The following is a 13,867-nucleotide window of genomic DNA, read 5'->3' as shown; positions in this document are numbered from 1 at the left end:
TAATAAGTATTTTGTGGGGAGCCACTTGGGACTATAAAATGTGAATGCATGGATTTTCATATTTGTGAGTTGCATTAATTTTTAAATAATGTAGAATTAATTTTTTGAGTAGTTACTAAATAAGTATGCTGTGATATAATTTGAAGTTGGTAATCTCTTAAGGATTAACATATACATAAGCATCTGTTTAAACATGCATACTTGTACATAGCACACAAGTAGATGTCATGCAGATAAGCCAGTAAGCTTCAGATGTCTATTTCTAGTTTTAATTTTCCTATTTGATCTGAATTTTAACCTCAATATCAGTATCTCATCAGTAGCTTTCTATTGTAATCAAACACTTCTGTAAATACTGTTTTGAAGACTAGAAGGTCTTGAAATTTTAAATTGAAAAGAATCTTAGATATCATTTAGTCTTTTATCTAATTTATTTTGACTTAATCCTGTAGACAAACTAAAATCTTAGAGGAAATTTTGGTTTAATCTATATATTATGTAAAATGGCACAGGTTGCCGTTACAAACAGTTGAAATCCCATAAAATGTAGAAGTATCATGCTGTTGCAAAAGCCAGATAGGGGACTTCCCTGGCGGTCCAGTGGTTAACACTGTGCTTCCACGGCAGGGGGCACAGGTTCAATCCCTGACTGGGGAACTAAGATCCCACATGCTGTGCTGTGCAGCCAGAAAAAAAAAAGAAAAAGAAAGGTTAAGATGATTAAAAAAACAAAAAAGAAAAGCCAGATAACAAGAGTTTAAATCTGAGATTATAGCAAATAGATAGCATTTATGCTAATGAATTCCCATTCCCCCCACTCCCAACAAACATACAAACCTTAACATTTGAGAAGTAAACTCTTTTTCATTAAGCTGACTTCTGAATAAATTGCTTCAGGCAACCATTAGCAGGAAGTTGAAGAAAGCTAGCATACTTAGTTGAAATATATTTGCTAGACTTTTATAATAATAATTTAAATTTTAAAATTTAAATCTTCATTACAGATTAGGAGGCACAGTATTGGTCAAAACAGTTGGTGCTTAATAAATTTGGTGTCTGTGTGTATGAATGCTGGTCTTTAAAGCAGTTAATTTTGTTATCAGATCCAGAATGTGGCCTGTCATTGGTTTGCAGTATACACATTTAATTCATATTATCCTTATGTAGAGATTTTGTGTTTGTTTCATAGTTGCCTGGTAAAGTTGAAATAATTTTAGTGGATTTTTCATTAACAGCAGCCTTCATGACTTCTTAGCTATTTATTGGTTGTCTTTCAGAACAAAAGAGATGAACACTTACTGAAAAAAAGAAATGTTCCCCAAGAAGAAAGTTTAGAAGATTCAGATGTTGATGCTGATTTTAAAGCAGTAAGTTACCTTGTTCTTATAAGGTGTTTTAAAAATAATTTTTATAATAACCAGAGAACTTCATTCTCAATCTAAGACCAGTTTTACAATGATAATTAAGGTACATTAACTCTTATCTTTAGTAAATAGATTATTCAATAAATGTAATTTTGCTATTAAACTCTTTGCTGAACTATCTTTTTCTCTTTTTAAGCAAAATGTAACACTAGAAGCTATATTGCAGGTATGTTATTAATTTAATATTTTCATTTTGAAGTATTTTGAAATTGATTTTTTTTTAATTTCTGAAATTTACATTTGGTGTTGTAGAATGCCACAAGTGATAACCCAGTGGTCCAGTTGAGTGCTGTCCAGGCTGCAAGGTAAGTACTGATTTGTCCAGAGAGAGAATTAGGTGTCATGCCTAGGGTGTCTTAGCTCATAGTCTAGAAGTAGTACATTGTTATTTCTGTTCATAGTTTGAAAATTATAGCAGTTAATTTCTTATATTTCTTTTTCTAGAAAACTATTATCCAGTGACAGAAATCCACCAATTGATGACCTAATAAAATCTGGGATTTTACCAATTCTAGTGAAATGTCTAGAAAGGGATGATAAGTAAGTATGGATTTGACTCCCTGTTCACTTTTTTCAGCTAACTGAAAATTTGTGATTATTATTTAGCCAGTGGTTCCATTTGGTTTTGCATTTATCATATTTGTCATTTGTCATGTATTTTAATGTAATTTTCTTATTCTGTGATCATACTCAGTAGACCTAAAGTTCTTCTCTTTTTAGTTTATGAAGTGTGTGTATATTTTCTAGGAAAATTTTAGCATCTGTTTATTGTCTATTCTAACTTATCTCAAATATTTATAGTCTTTATTTGTTAGTTGGTTTTTTTTAACTAATATTTTAAAACAACCCAAATAGTGTTTGAGTCACTCTTTGCTTATGAGTCTATATATAGATTAACCTCATGACTTGAGTCAACATGAATGGCTTCCAGAACTGAGTAGCTCTTTCTTACCCTGGGAATATTCCAGCTGATCTGCTGATACTCTGAGAAGTCTTTAACAGAACTCCAACCATGAGTAGTTGTCTATCATCATGGTTTTTATTTGTGGTAAATTAAAAATAAGAGGGCAGATTATAATTTTCCAGAATAGAAAGGGAAAAACACCACTTGGTATCTTTTGAGGTACTGGCCCCATTTCTGTTAGTGCCTAGAGAGATCTCGGTGTGCTATATCTTAAACTTCATCAGTTTGAGTTAAGTGGGGAGAATGTAAGTTCCAACTCCAAAATGCATTAAAACAAAGGCTAATTTTGCATTTAAGCGTTTAGAGTTGGGATATTTTGCTAAGTGTTGTCTGTGAGATTTTCAGGTGACTAGATAAAATGGTGATATATAAATGTTTCTACTAAGGGTTTTCATTATTTAAAAATACTTCCTTCTGCTTTGATTATGTACCACAACCATCCCTCCAAAAGCCCTTAACACTTTTTTAATACTATCATATATATTTTCTATAACAAGATTTATTTAAGTAAAAATAAGTTTTATTTCAATTGTTAAACAAAAATTCTATTTACCTCTACTTTTAAGGCCCTCTTTTTGTTTTAGATTTGCTTTTCTTTCTCCTTCTTCTTCTCCTTCCTCTCCTTTTTTTTTTACTTTTTGGTCTTTGGCATGGGCTCATTTGTGTGGGTGTATCTGTGAAATACAGCATATATACAGAAGAATATGCTAAAATGTATGCAGACCTGTGTAACTACCACCCAAAGTAAAAATAGAAAACTACCACCAGTCGGTGGTCTCGACCTGACTTGATGAATTTGTCATGGGAAATTGTGTCATAATCTAAAAGCCCCATAGACTTCGGAGCCAAACAGACCGTGGTTTAAATCCAGGGTTTGTTGCTGACCAAAACCCAAGTAGCATTTGAGCCTCAGATACCTCATCAATAAAATTTAGGTGGTTGTGAGGAATGAAAATAATATAAACAAAACACTATACAATATCAAGCATATAATATGTTTTCATTTATTATTTACTTATTGCACTCATTATTTAGTTTTTCTCTGTCTTCTCTTGTTTTCAAATGACATCTTAGAAGACTTTCTCTAGCTTTGTAATTGTATTTTTTACGTCTTTACGTTTTCTCATTTAAGGCCCTCATTGTCAGTATTTTGCCAAACCACCTAGCCTAGTTTAATAACCCTTTCTTCTTCTAGTCTGAGACAACATAAACTGTCTCATCATCTTTGATCTTATCATCCCTTTATTTCTCCTCAGCCTCGATACCCTCTTATTTCTTGCCTTTTGCCAAAGTTCATCATGTAGTTCTTGTCTGCTCCTTCATTTTCTCATCTGTTCCATCTTTTTAACCTCACCGCTTGCTATATCGCTGACATTTATTCTCCTTAAAACCTTTTCCTTCTTGGATCTCTCTACCCTTTTGATATTAACAACCTGACTCTCTTTCTTTGATATTTACAGAGTTTCTTCTAAGTCCCTAACCTTTGGCTCCCCTTGGGTTTTGCTCACTACCACCCCCTCCTACCTTGGTATTCTATTTAAAAGAATGTGTGTTTTTCAGCTGTCTATCCTAACTTAATGTAGATAATTTCTTAACAGATTTTTCCTACATTGGCCTTTAACCTTTTTTATCTATTCTGCATGGACTCCAACAGTGTTTTTTTTACTTCACTTTTCAGTAACACTCTATACTTAGTATGTCTGTAGAATAAATTCCAAGTTCTGAAGCCTGAGATTTGAGTCCTACTCCCCATACCACACACACAAACTTAGGTAACCTACCCTTCCAGTTTCATCCCATGTTATATTTTTGCATACCTTTTTGGCTTTAGCTCTCTTGATCCCTTCATAGTCATCTGTACACATCATGATTATCCCACCCATGATACTTTTATTTGTATTTCCAGCTGTCAGTGCCTTTCTTTCTTTATCCCTCTTTGAAAATCTAGTTCAGTTTTCCCTTTCTTTGTGAGGTCTTCCATCACCATTCCAAATTATAATGATCTCATCCTTTCAGCAAAATTATGTAGCCCTGTGATATCTCTGGTATGTAAAGCAGATGGTGTAGTGGAATCAGAGCTTTAAGACCTGTCTAGAGGTTGTGGCAGTGATTCAACTGAGATGATGAGGGCTTCAGCTAACACAGTGATATTAGGGATGGTGCTATAAATATAAGAAATATTTAAGAGGTAAAATTGACATGACCCTATTGATTAGATGTCTGTGGGAGAGGAAGGAGTCAAGGAAAATAATGACTGGCTAAAAGTTGCAACTACCCGACTTCCCTGGTGGCGCAGTGGTTAAGAATCCGCCTGCCAATGCAGGGGACACAGGTTCAAGCCCTGGAAGATCCCACATGCTGCGGAGCAACTAAGCCCATGCACCACAACTACTGAGCCTGCGCTCTAGAGCCCGCGAGCCACAACTACTGAGGCTGTGTGCCACAACAGCTGAAGCCCGAGCACCTAGAGCCTGTGCTCCATAACAAGAGAAGCCACAGCAATGAGAAGCCTGCGCACCACAGCAAAGAGCAGCCCCCGCTCACTGCAACTAGAGAGAGCCCCCATGCACAGCAACGAAGACCCAACGCAGCCAAAAATAAATAAATTAAAAAAAAAATGTTGCAACCACCAATGAACGTAAAGAAGTAAGTTTATATTGACTGACTTTGAGAGCAAATGAGACATTCAGGTGGCGATAGCCAACAGGCAGTTGGACATAATAAGACAAAGTTCAAGAACAAGGTAAAGGATAACCATATAATCTGCAGGTCATAAATGTAAATGGTAGTTATGTGTCTAAAGATTTTTTATTGTTTTTTGCAGTCCTTCATTACAATTTGAAGCTGCGTGGGCATTAACTAATATAGCATCAGGAACTTCTGCACAGACTCAAGCTGTTGTACAGTCTAGTAAGTAAACTAGTTAATTTAATTCCTTACTTGCTGGACCCTTTTTTTTTTTTAAAGGGAAGGAAGTGGTGTTTTAGTGCAAAGACAGTTTTATTTAAAAATTGTGAATATTATAAGTTACTTATGATAGTTGATATCTTTACTATAGCTGTCATTAATCTATCATTGAATAATTTTAATTGTGGTTACTAAAAAGTGAATAAGAGTTTTATCTTTTTGGGTCAAGACCATCTCCTAATAATAGGGTTTAAATTTTCTATTCCTAATGTCTCCAAGGTGCTGAGTAACTTATGTCTTTTAGCTTGTAACATATATTTTTTAAATTTTGCTTACCTCAAGATGGGCTAACTGTTATTAGCATGTTGACCCAAACTGTCAAAAGCTCTTTGAAAAAAACTGGATGTCACCAGGTAGTCTTAAAGTGTGGCACACTTAACTGACTTCAGGTGGTACTTAAGGTGATTCTAAGTAGTAAATGATACAGCAATAAGTTACATTGAATCAAGTAGTGAGAATACTATTTTCTTTCACTTTTGTTTTAGATATTTCAGTAATGTCAAAGAGAAGATTTCTAGGTAGATGTTAGATGTAACAAAAAGGGAACAGCAGATTTTAGACTAGGGCTTTCAATAGAGACTAGTAGGTACAATTAAATAACAGTGTTTTGTTTTCATTTTTAATTTTTTGGTTATCTTCTATGTGTGGTGATTGATACTGGTATTCTATTTACAGAAGTGATGAATAAAATTAGTTAAAATACAAATGTGAGGCAGTTCAAACCCTCATACATTGCTGGTGAGAATGTAAAATAGTGCAGCCTCTTTGGAGAACAGTTTATTAAAAGGTTAATCATAGAGTTACCATATGGCCCAGCAGTTCCCCTACTACATGGAACCAAGAGATATGAAACCATGTGCACAGAAAGACTTGTACAGAAATGTTGGCAGCAGCATTACTCATATTATTCATAATAGCCCCCAAATGGAAATAACCCCAGTATCCATTAGCTGATGAGTAGATAAACAGAATGTGGTATACCATTGAATACTATTCAGCAATAAGAAAAAATGAAGTACTTATACATGCTATAAGATGGACAAACCTCAAAAACATTATTCTAAATGAAAGAATCCAAACAAAAAAACTACATATTATACAAGTTCATTTATGTGACATGTCCAGAAAAGGAAAGTCTGTAGAGACAGAAAACAGTAAATGGTTGTTTAGGGCTGGGGGAGAGGGTAGTAGGACTTCTCTGGGTATGGGATTTGGGGGCGATAGAAATGTTGTAAAATTAGATTGTGGTGATGACAACACAACTCTGTATAAATACTAAAACCATTGAATTGTACACTTAAACAGATAAATTATATTGCATATAAATTATATCTCAATAAAGCTATTAAAAGTGTGAGTCAGTTTTAATTTAAATGTTAAATAAATAATACAGGTAGTACAGAGATACAGCTAAAAATCCTAGAGGTAGTGCACAATTGACTGAAATTTAAGAAAAAGTGATCTAGCTTATGCTTAGTTTCTACAGGTAATGAATATGATGCCAGTGTTTTGGAATTTGAGTTAACACATAAGTTATGTAAAGAGTAAGGATTATAATGATAAATTATCTTGAAATATGGGGTAGGCCTGATATGGGGATAATCATTTCTTTAGTTAATCCCATGTCAGCAATTGGATCATATTGACTAAAGTATTATATTCTAAGGTTACATGTTCAGGGTAGAAATTTTTTTAATGAATTATGGGAAAAATTTTATGCTGTTGTTTTCTTTTAATTAATAATATATAATAGCAACTTCTAGACACTGTCAATAGGTCTGTTACTTGAATACTACTAGGGGAAAACACTAAAATTTATTATATTTAGGGTAAAGGTATTTGCCACATTTATTCATTCAGTGAATTATCACTGGGCAACTATAGTGTGCCAAGCTCTGTATACAGGCTGAAATCTATGACTCTTCAACATTTTGCAGTGTAAATATTAGTTTTTCTTTATTATAGATGCCGTACCTCTTTTTCTAAGACTTCTCCATTCACCACATCAGAATGTTTGTGAACAAGCAGTATGGGCTTTGGGAAACATTATAGGTAAGTTGAATTTAGGTTTGAAAAGACTCCAATTAAGTATCTTAATTAACTTTTCTCCTACATTGGCATAGCCATTACACACTATGTTTCCTCTAATTTTAATGTGGGTTGACTACCTTCTTGTTTCATAAATACTAACTTAAGATTGTACCTCTTTGAAATGGATATGCAATTTGCTATCAGGATTGGTAGGTTAAATTTGTGTTCCCCAATCAAAATCTGGAGAGGTAGGAACACTTGATGCCCTTGACTAATGGTGAGGAAACATAGAACATCAGTGTCCCAACATAAGCCATTGCATACATTTCAGACTTTCTCATCCTGAATGTAATTTTTTTTTTTAAATACAATTTTCATTTCTGTAGGTGATGGTCCTCAATGTAGAGATTATGTCATATCACTGGGAGTTGTCAAACCTCTTCTGTCCTTCATCAATCCCTCCATTCCCATCACCTTCCTTCGGAACGTCACATGGGTCATTGTCAATCTCTGCAGGAATAAGGATCCCCCACCGCCTATGGAGACAGTTCAGGAGGTAAATGAAGAAATGCAAAGGCCAGATGGTATATTTTCCCTATGTTTATGCCTTAGATTTTCATGCACAGGGAATGAAATAATGTATATACTGATTTCATTGCAGGTATGAGATATTTAAGTAACGTATCATACTTAATTTTGACTCCTGTGAAATAAAAGTTGAGACTCTATGGCAGCTGAGTGAATGTCAGTCCTCCCTAATTCAAGCAGAAAAATAAAAAAGAAGAAAAAAATCTCAGTTTTATTACTACATTGCATTGTTGGTTTAACACTAAAAAAATAAGGGATTGCTACAGATAAAACTGGTCTACTTATATGCAAATGTTCTTGAGTGAATTTGCATCAAGTCCAATTGAAATTTCCCTTGATTCCTGACAAAATTAGTACTCTTAATATGTGGCATGCTTTGTGTTAAATCTGCTAATTAAAACAAAGTAAAATCTTTGCTATTTACATATAATTTGTGAATGGATCTGAGTATTTTAAGTTTTAAAAAATCCTATGTAACCTTTAATCACTTGACTGTGCAGAGAAATGTTGACTGTGAATCTTTAATCTTCGTAATTGATATCCTTCACAATCTTCTGCCACCTCTTGCCCTTATGGAAGGGGTACTTAGTGATTCTCCCTGCTACTGCCCCCTCCCTCCCAGGTTTAAAAGAAGATCTGTAATGCCTGAATTCAACAAACTTTATACTTTATACTGGTCATAATTTTCTTGACTAAATCTGAGGTTGAAAACTTTAATTTGACTCAAGTAGCTAAATAAAATCTTATTTTTACTTTAAGCAGGTAAGTGAGACAATGGCAGCAGTTTTAAGAATAGCTTTTTAATTTTTTTAAATAATGCACTAGTTTTTCTTTTTAATATTTTATTTATGGCTGTGTCAGGTCTTAGTTGCAGCATGTGGGCTCTTCGTTGCAGCATGTGGGCTCTGTAGTTGTGGCACATGGGCTCAGTAGTTGCAGCGTGCGGGCTTAGTTGCCCCGTGGCATGTGGGATCTTAGTTCCTTGACCAAGGATCGAACCCACGTCCCCTGCATTGGAAGGTGGATTCTTAAAATAGCTATACTACATACTTGCATCTCCATTCTTTCCAGTTGACATATGTCATGAAGAAGGTTATTGAAAACAAATGTTTTTCCTTTAAGGTACATTAATCTCTGCCAGACTTAATTGAATATTTCAATTAGACATCTGAAATATTGTTTTGGTTTTTCAGATTGAATTTATCATATTTTTATTTTCCTAATAGAGATTCAAACAAACTTAATGTTGTTTTTCTTGCCCTGAAAATAGTATTTACTGCTTTTTTTAATCACAGTTATTCATTTTTACAAAGACGTCTTCATCAAGTCTAGTATTATTTATTGTTTGTCTTCTTTCCTCAGATTTTGCCAGCATTATGTGTCCTCATATACCATACGGACATAAACGTAAGTAAAGCAGAAGCTTAGATTTGGGATTTTGCTCTGGATGGGACTAAAAGGGTTTTTTTTTTTTTTTTTTTTAAAGGGTTATTTATTCTTATGCTTTTAGTAGTGTCAGCATATATCTTATTAACTTGTCAAGCTTTCACAATGTATGTGGTTTTCAGAAACAGGATTAAAGTTAAATTAAGTTTGTATCTTACATCATTCAGATAGCAAAAATGCTAACTTTAGAGAAATGATCACATATGTAGTTAATTTAGTTATTTGTGTCATAATAGTGTTTTAAAGTATTAATATTTATAAAGTGGTAAAAGCTTTATAAAGCTTCTTCATATTTTTTTAAAATCTCATTTGATTCTTAAAATAGGTAGGCTAGATACTGTTGTCCCCATTTTACAGAGTAAGAAACTGGGCCTCAGGGAAACATTAAGTGACTTATCCAAAGTTGCAGAGCTTGTAAGGGTCACAGTCGGTATTTAAAACTGAGATCTTCTGATGACAGATCGTGTTTACTTTCTATGAAACCACACGAACGCCCATGCTACAACCTTTTGAGATACAGTATTGAAGGATATCGAGTATACTTTTACTTTTTTAACATCTTTATTGGAGTATAATTGCTTTACAGTGGTGTGTTAATTTCTGCTTTATAACAAAGTGAATCAGCTATACCTATACATATGTCCCCATATCTCCTCCCTCTTGCGTCTCCCTCCCACCCTCCCTATCCCACCCCTCTAGGTGGTCACAAAGCACCAAGCTGATCTCCCGGTGCTATGTGGCTGCTTCCCACTCGCTATCTGTTTTACATTTGGTATTGTATATATGTCTGTGCCACTCTCTCACTTCGTAAAAATATGGAATGCTTCACGAATTTGCATGTCACCCTTGTGCAGGGGCCATGCTAATCTTCTCTGTATCGTTCCAATTTTAGTATATGTGCTGCTGAAGGGAGCACTCAAGTATAGTTTTAAATGCAAAGGCATCTTTACATGATTTGTCCATTACATGAGATTTAGTTAAGCAATTACTATATATATGCCGGCAATTTTTTATCAGGCAGTCTGAAAATTCTCCTGAATGTAGCAAGGCTAAAAGTTAAATTCTTCCACAGAGTAAAACAATGGATAGGGCTTCCCTGGTGGCGCAGTGGTTGAGGGTCCGACCGCCTGCTGATGCAGGGGACACGGGTTCGTGCCCCGGTCCGGGAGGATCCCACATGCCGCAGAGCCGCTGGGCCCGTGAGCCATGGCCGCTGAGCCTGTGCATCCAGAGCCTGTGCTCCGCAACGGGAGAGGCCACAACAGTGTGAGGCCCGCGTACTGCAAAAAAAAAAAAAAGATAAATTTCAGTGAATTTAGAACTGATTCTAGTGTTGATCTAGCATTAATTTGGCTTCTCATGTTCCAACTAAGATCTCTTTCTGATTTGTTGTATGTTTGTTTTTATAATCCTATCTTTGTTTGTACACACACACACAATATGTATGTATGTGGGTGTCAGAATTATGTGTGATTTATCATTGGGATGAAGAAAATGCATCTTTGCTAACATTTCTCAAGAGGCAATATATAGTTCCTGTATAAATATTGAACTACACGTTTTGCTAGTTAATTTTAGGACTTTAAGTTCTTAGGAGGGTGTCTTTTAAAGGCAACTAAAGTAACTTTTTATTTGTGAAGTGTTAGCCTGAACTGTCATAAAAATTAAGTGAAAACTGGTTAGTTATACACTGTCCTGTTTTCAAAATGGATGTAAAAGTGACTTAGCAACAGACATAAGATAATACATATCTTAAAAGAAAGGGGGAGGAGGTAAAATTCTTTTTATAAATGTATTTATTGTTATTGAATGCTAAATTTAGTCCTAAGCTTTCTGAAAGCCAAAATTAAAAGGCAAATAAGCAAAATATCTGATATTTCCATCAAGACATTTCCCCTAGGACATTATGGAATTGATTATAGGCAAATAAAAGCTTCCATCACCTATTGGTCTTGTTTATTTGAAAGCTAGAGGTATTAAAGTGATGAAGTACTGTAGTTATAAGTATATTTATTGAGTTTAACAAACACAGCTTGTTCCACTTAAGCCAGAATTGCACAGAGAATTATAGGCACAGAGATGAAGAAGACATAGAGGCCCTGCTCTCTAAGACCTCAACATTAGTAGCAGGTAAAAAGAGTGAATGGAATGAACTTTTGTCAGTTACTTGCTATACTAAATCTGTTTCTATAATCTCCTTTTATCTTACCAGCACCCTTATGAGATAAGTTTTGTTCTCTTATTTTACAAGTAAGGAGACTGAAACTTAGTCAAGTAAAATAACCTAACTAAGGTCATACAGTGAATAAAAGCCATGGCTGAGAATTGAAGCCAAGTCCAAAGCCTATGCTCTTTCATACCATGATCACATAAGCACACAATATGTGTGCAAACAAACAAGAAAAGAAAAGTAAAACAGAGGAATGACCAAAATGCTAGAATTATGAAAGCACATATTCTCTCTGGCAACCAGAAAGCTTCATTGAGGAAGTAACATTTGAAATAAGCATTATAAGGAGATGGTGGTGGAAGTGGTGATAGAAGTGAAGAAGACGATTATGTTAACAGTTGGCATTTCTTAAGGGTTTTAAAGTGTGCCAGGCACTGTTTTAAGTACTTTTCATGTTTACTCATTTATTTCTTATAAAAACTCCTATGCGATGGGTTACTATAATTATCTCCATCTTACAAACAAGGTAAAAAGAAAACAGATAGTTAAGTAATTTGTCTAAAGTCATACAACTAGGATAAGAAGGATTTTGTCAAGTTGAAAAGGTCATTTCAGGTACATGAGGAGCAATAATAAGGAATCAAGAGGACACATGGAGGGTGTGGAGAATACAGGTGGTTAATAAACCAACACGTTTGCTGGGGAGTTAAGTTTCAGGGTTTTGAATGCTGTTTTAAGGAATTTGGGCTTATCTTGTAATCAGTGCAGAGTCATTGAAGATTTTCAAATAGAGGAGTGATATGCTCATGTCCGTTATAGTCAGATAACTTGGAAGAGGCAAGGAGGGTCTGGAATGGGGAAAGTTTGAGTGTAGCCTGGCCTATTTTACTATCATAATAGGTTTAAGGAAGTTGATGAAGGTATGAGCCCGAAGCTAATGGTTAGGAGAGAGAAAGTGAGTTAGAACTTCAAGAGGAAAGGATCAAAGAGACGGAGAAGTAAAAATTACTTTGGTTTCTAATTTGGCAATCTAAATGGATAATAATGCCATGAACCATCAGGAGTCAAGCAAACGGATGAGACTGGTAGAGGGAGATGATGGGTTTATTGTAGGACAGACACATTCATTCTGATTTATTTGTTGTTCCTCTGTAGTAATGTTTCCAGGAAGGAAAAGGCCATACATCTTTGAGATTTATCAGTACTTAAGAAATTCATGAAAATATGGACATGGAGTAAGATTCAGAAAAAGGGCTAAAAATTGAATTCTGAGGAATTCTCTGCATTTGAGCAGTGGTAACAAGGGAAAAGGAACCAGCCAAGGAGTTTTTTAAAGTAGAGAGACGGAAATATAAATTGTGAAGCAAAGAGTGGGGAAAAAAATAAGGCAGAGATTTAGCAGGTTCTAGATCATACAGAGTCTTGTGTACCACCTTAGGATTCATGTATCCTCTTTATGTAGCTGAGAGGGAGCTACATTATGGTTTGATAATTTATACCAATTATGAGTGGAGTGTAGATTTTAGAGGAAAGTGGAGTTGAGAAGACAGATCGGTGTTGATTTTGTGGTGTGAATGAGAGAAAATGAGGACCAGAACCAGAGCTTAGACATTAGCAATAAAAAGACAAGGGAGGACTGTAGAAATGTTTAGATGATAAATTTGCTGGTTTTGATATGGGTGGTGAGAGAAGAGAGGAGTCAGGGATAGTACCCAAATTTCTAACTTGGGTCTTAGGGTAGGACACAACAGAAAAGAAGAATAGCAGCAAGGAGAGGTATAAAACAGCAGGACATGGGCTTCCCTGGTGGCGTAGTGGTTGAGAGTCCGCTTGCCGATGCAGGGGACGTGGGTTTGTGGCCCGGTCCGGGAAGATCCCACATGCCACGGAGCGGCTGGGCCCGTGAGCCATGGCCGCTGAGCCTGTGCGTCCGGAGCCTGTGCTCCGCAACGGGAGAGGCCACGGCAGTGAGAGGCCCGTGTACCGCAAAAAAAAAAAAAACAGGACAGACTTCATTTATGAGACAGTCACTAGTGAGACTGCTGGAGAAGCTGCGTTAGGGTGTGGAGAGAATTAGTTGGTTTATGGACATTCGTATGCCTTTGTGACATTAGAAGAATCACTAAATATTGACCCCCGAGGACTAGAGAAGAAATCTGGACTGATTCAGGTCAGTCTGTGTTCATTTGCTTTCTAGTTATTGTGCTTCTTAGAAAAGTTAAGGTGCAATTGCAGTGATTCTGTAGCATTTGGTTTTCCTGTCCTTTCTGAAGTTGT

At 35.5% G+C, this 13,867-nt stretch overlaps 1 protein-coding gene and 1 non-coding gene across 3 annotated transcripts in view; one reads left to right on the top strand and one right to left on the bottom strand.

The window, feature by feature from the left end:
* Positions 1 to 13,867, top strand: part of KPNA3 (karyopherin subunit alpha 3) — a 92,071-nt gene that overhangs the window by 60,849 nt on the left and 17,355 nt on the right. For both annotated transcript variants that reach the window (XM_029210090.1, XM_029210092.1), the window contains 8 exons: positions 1,278 to 1,367; positions 1,561 to 1,590; positions 1,677 to 1,729; positions 1,869 to 1,964; positions 5,213 to 5,298; positions 7,321 to 7,407; positions 7,773 to 7,942; positions 9,337 to 9,381. In XM_029210090.1, the coding sequence (XP_029065923.1) occupies positions 1,278 to 1,367; positions 1,561 to 1,590; positions 1,677 to 1,729; positions 1,869 to 1,964; positions 5,213 to 5,298; positions 7,321 to 7,407; positions 7,773 to 7,942; positions 9,337 to 9,381 (657 nt within the window). The remainder of the gene's footprint in view (positions 1 to 1,277; positions 1,368 to 1,560; positions 1,591 to 1,676; positions 1,730 to 1,868; positions 1,965 to 5,212; positions 5,299 to 7,320; positions 7,408 to 7,772; positions 7,943 to 9,336; positions 9,382 to 13,867) is intronic.
* LOC114888444 lies at positions 10,230 to 10,336 on the bottom strand. Its single transcript, XR_003791781.1, has one exon. It is a non-coding gene; the product is annotated as a U6 spliceosomal RNA (small nuclear RNA).

Source organism: Monodon monoceros, unplaced genomic scaffold, assembly GCF_005190385.1.
Source record: "Monodon monoceros isolate NGI ecotype Baffin Bay Population unplaced genomic scaffold, NGI_Narwhal_1 Super_Scaffold_8, whole genome shotgun sequence".
Classification (NCBI taxonomy): domain Eukaryota; kingdom Metazoa; phylum Chordata; class Mammalia; order Artiodactyla; family Monodontidae; genus Monodon; species Monodon monoceros.
The sequence above is the reverse complement of the archived record's forward strand: the minus strand, read 5'-3'. Positions and strand labels throughout refer to the sequence as shown.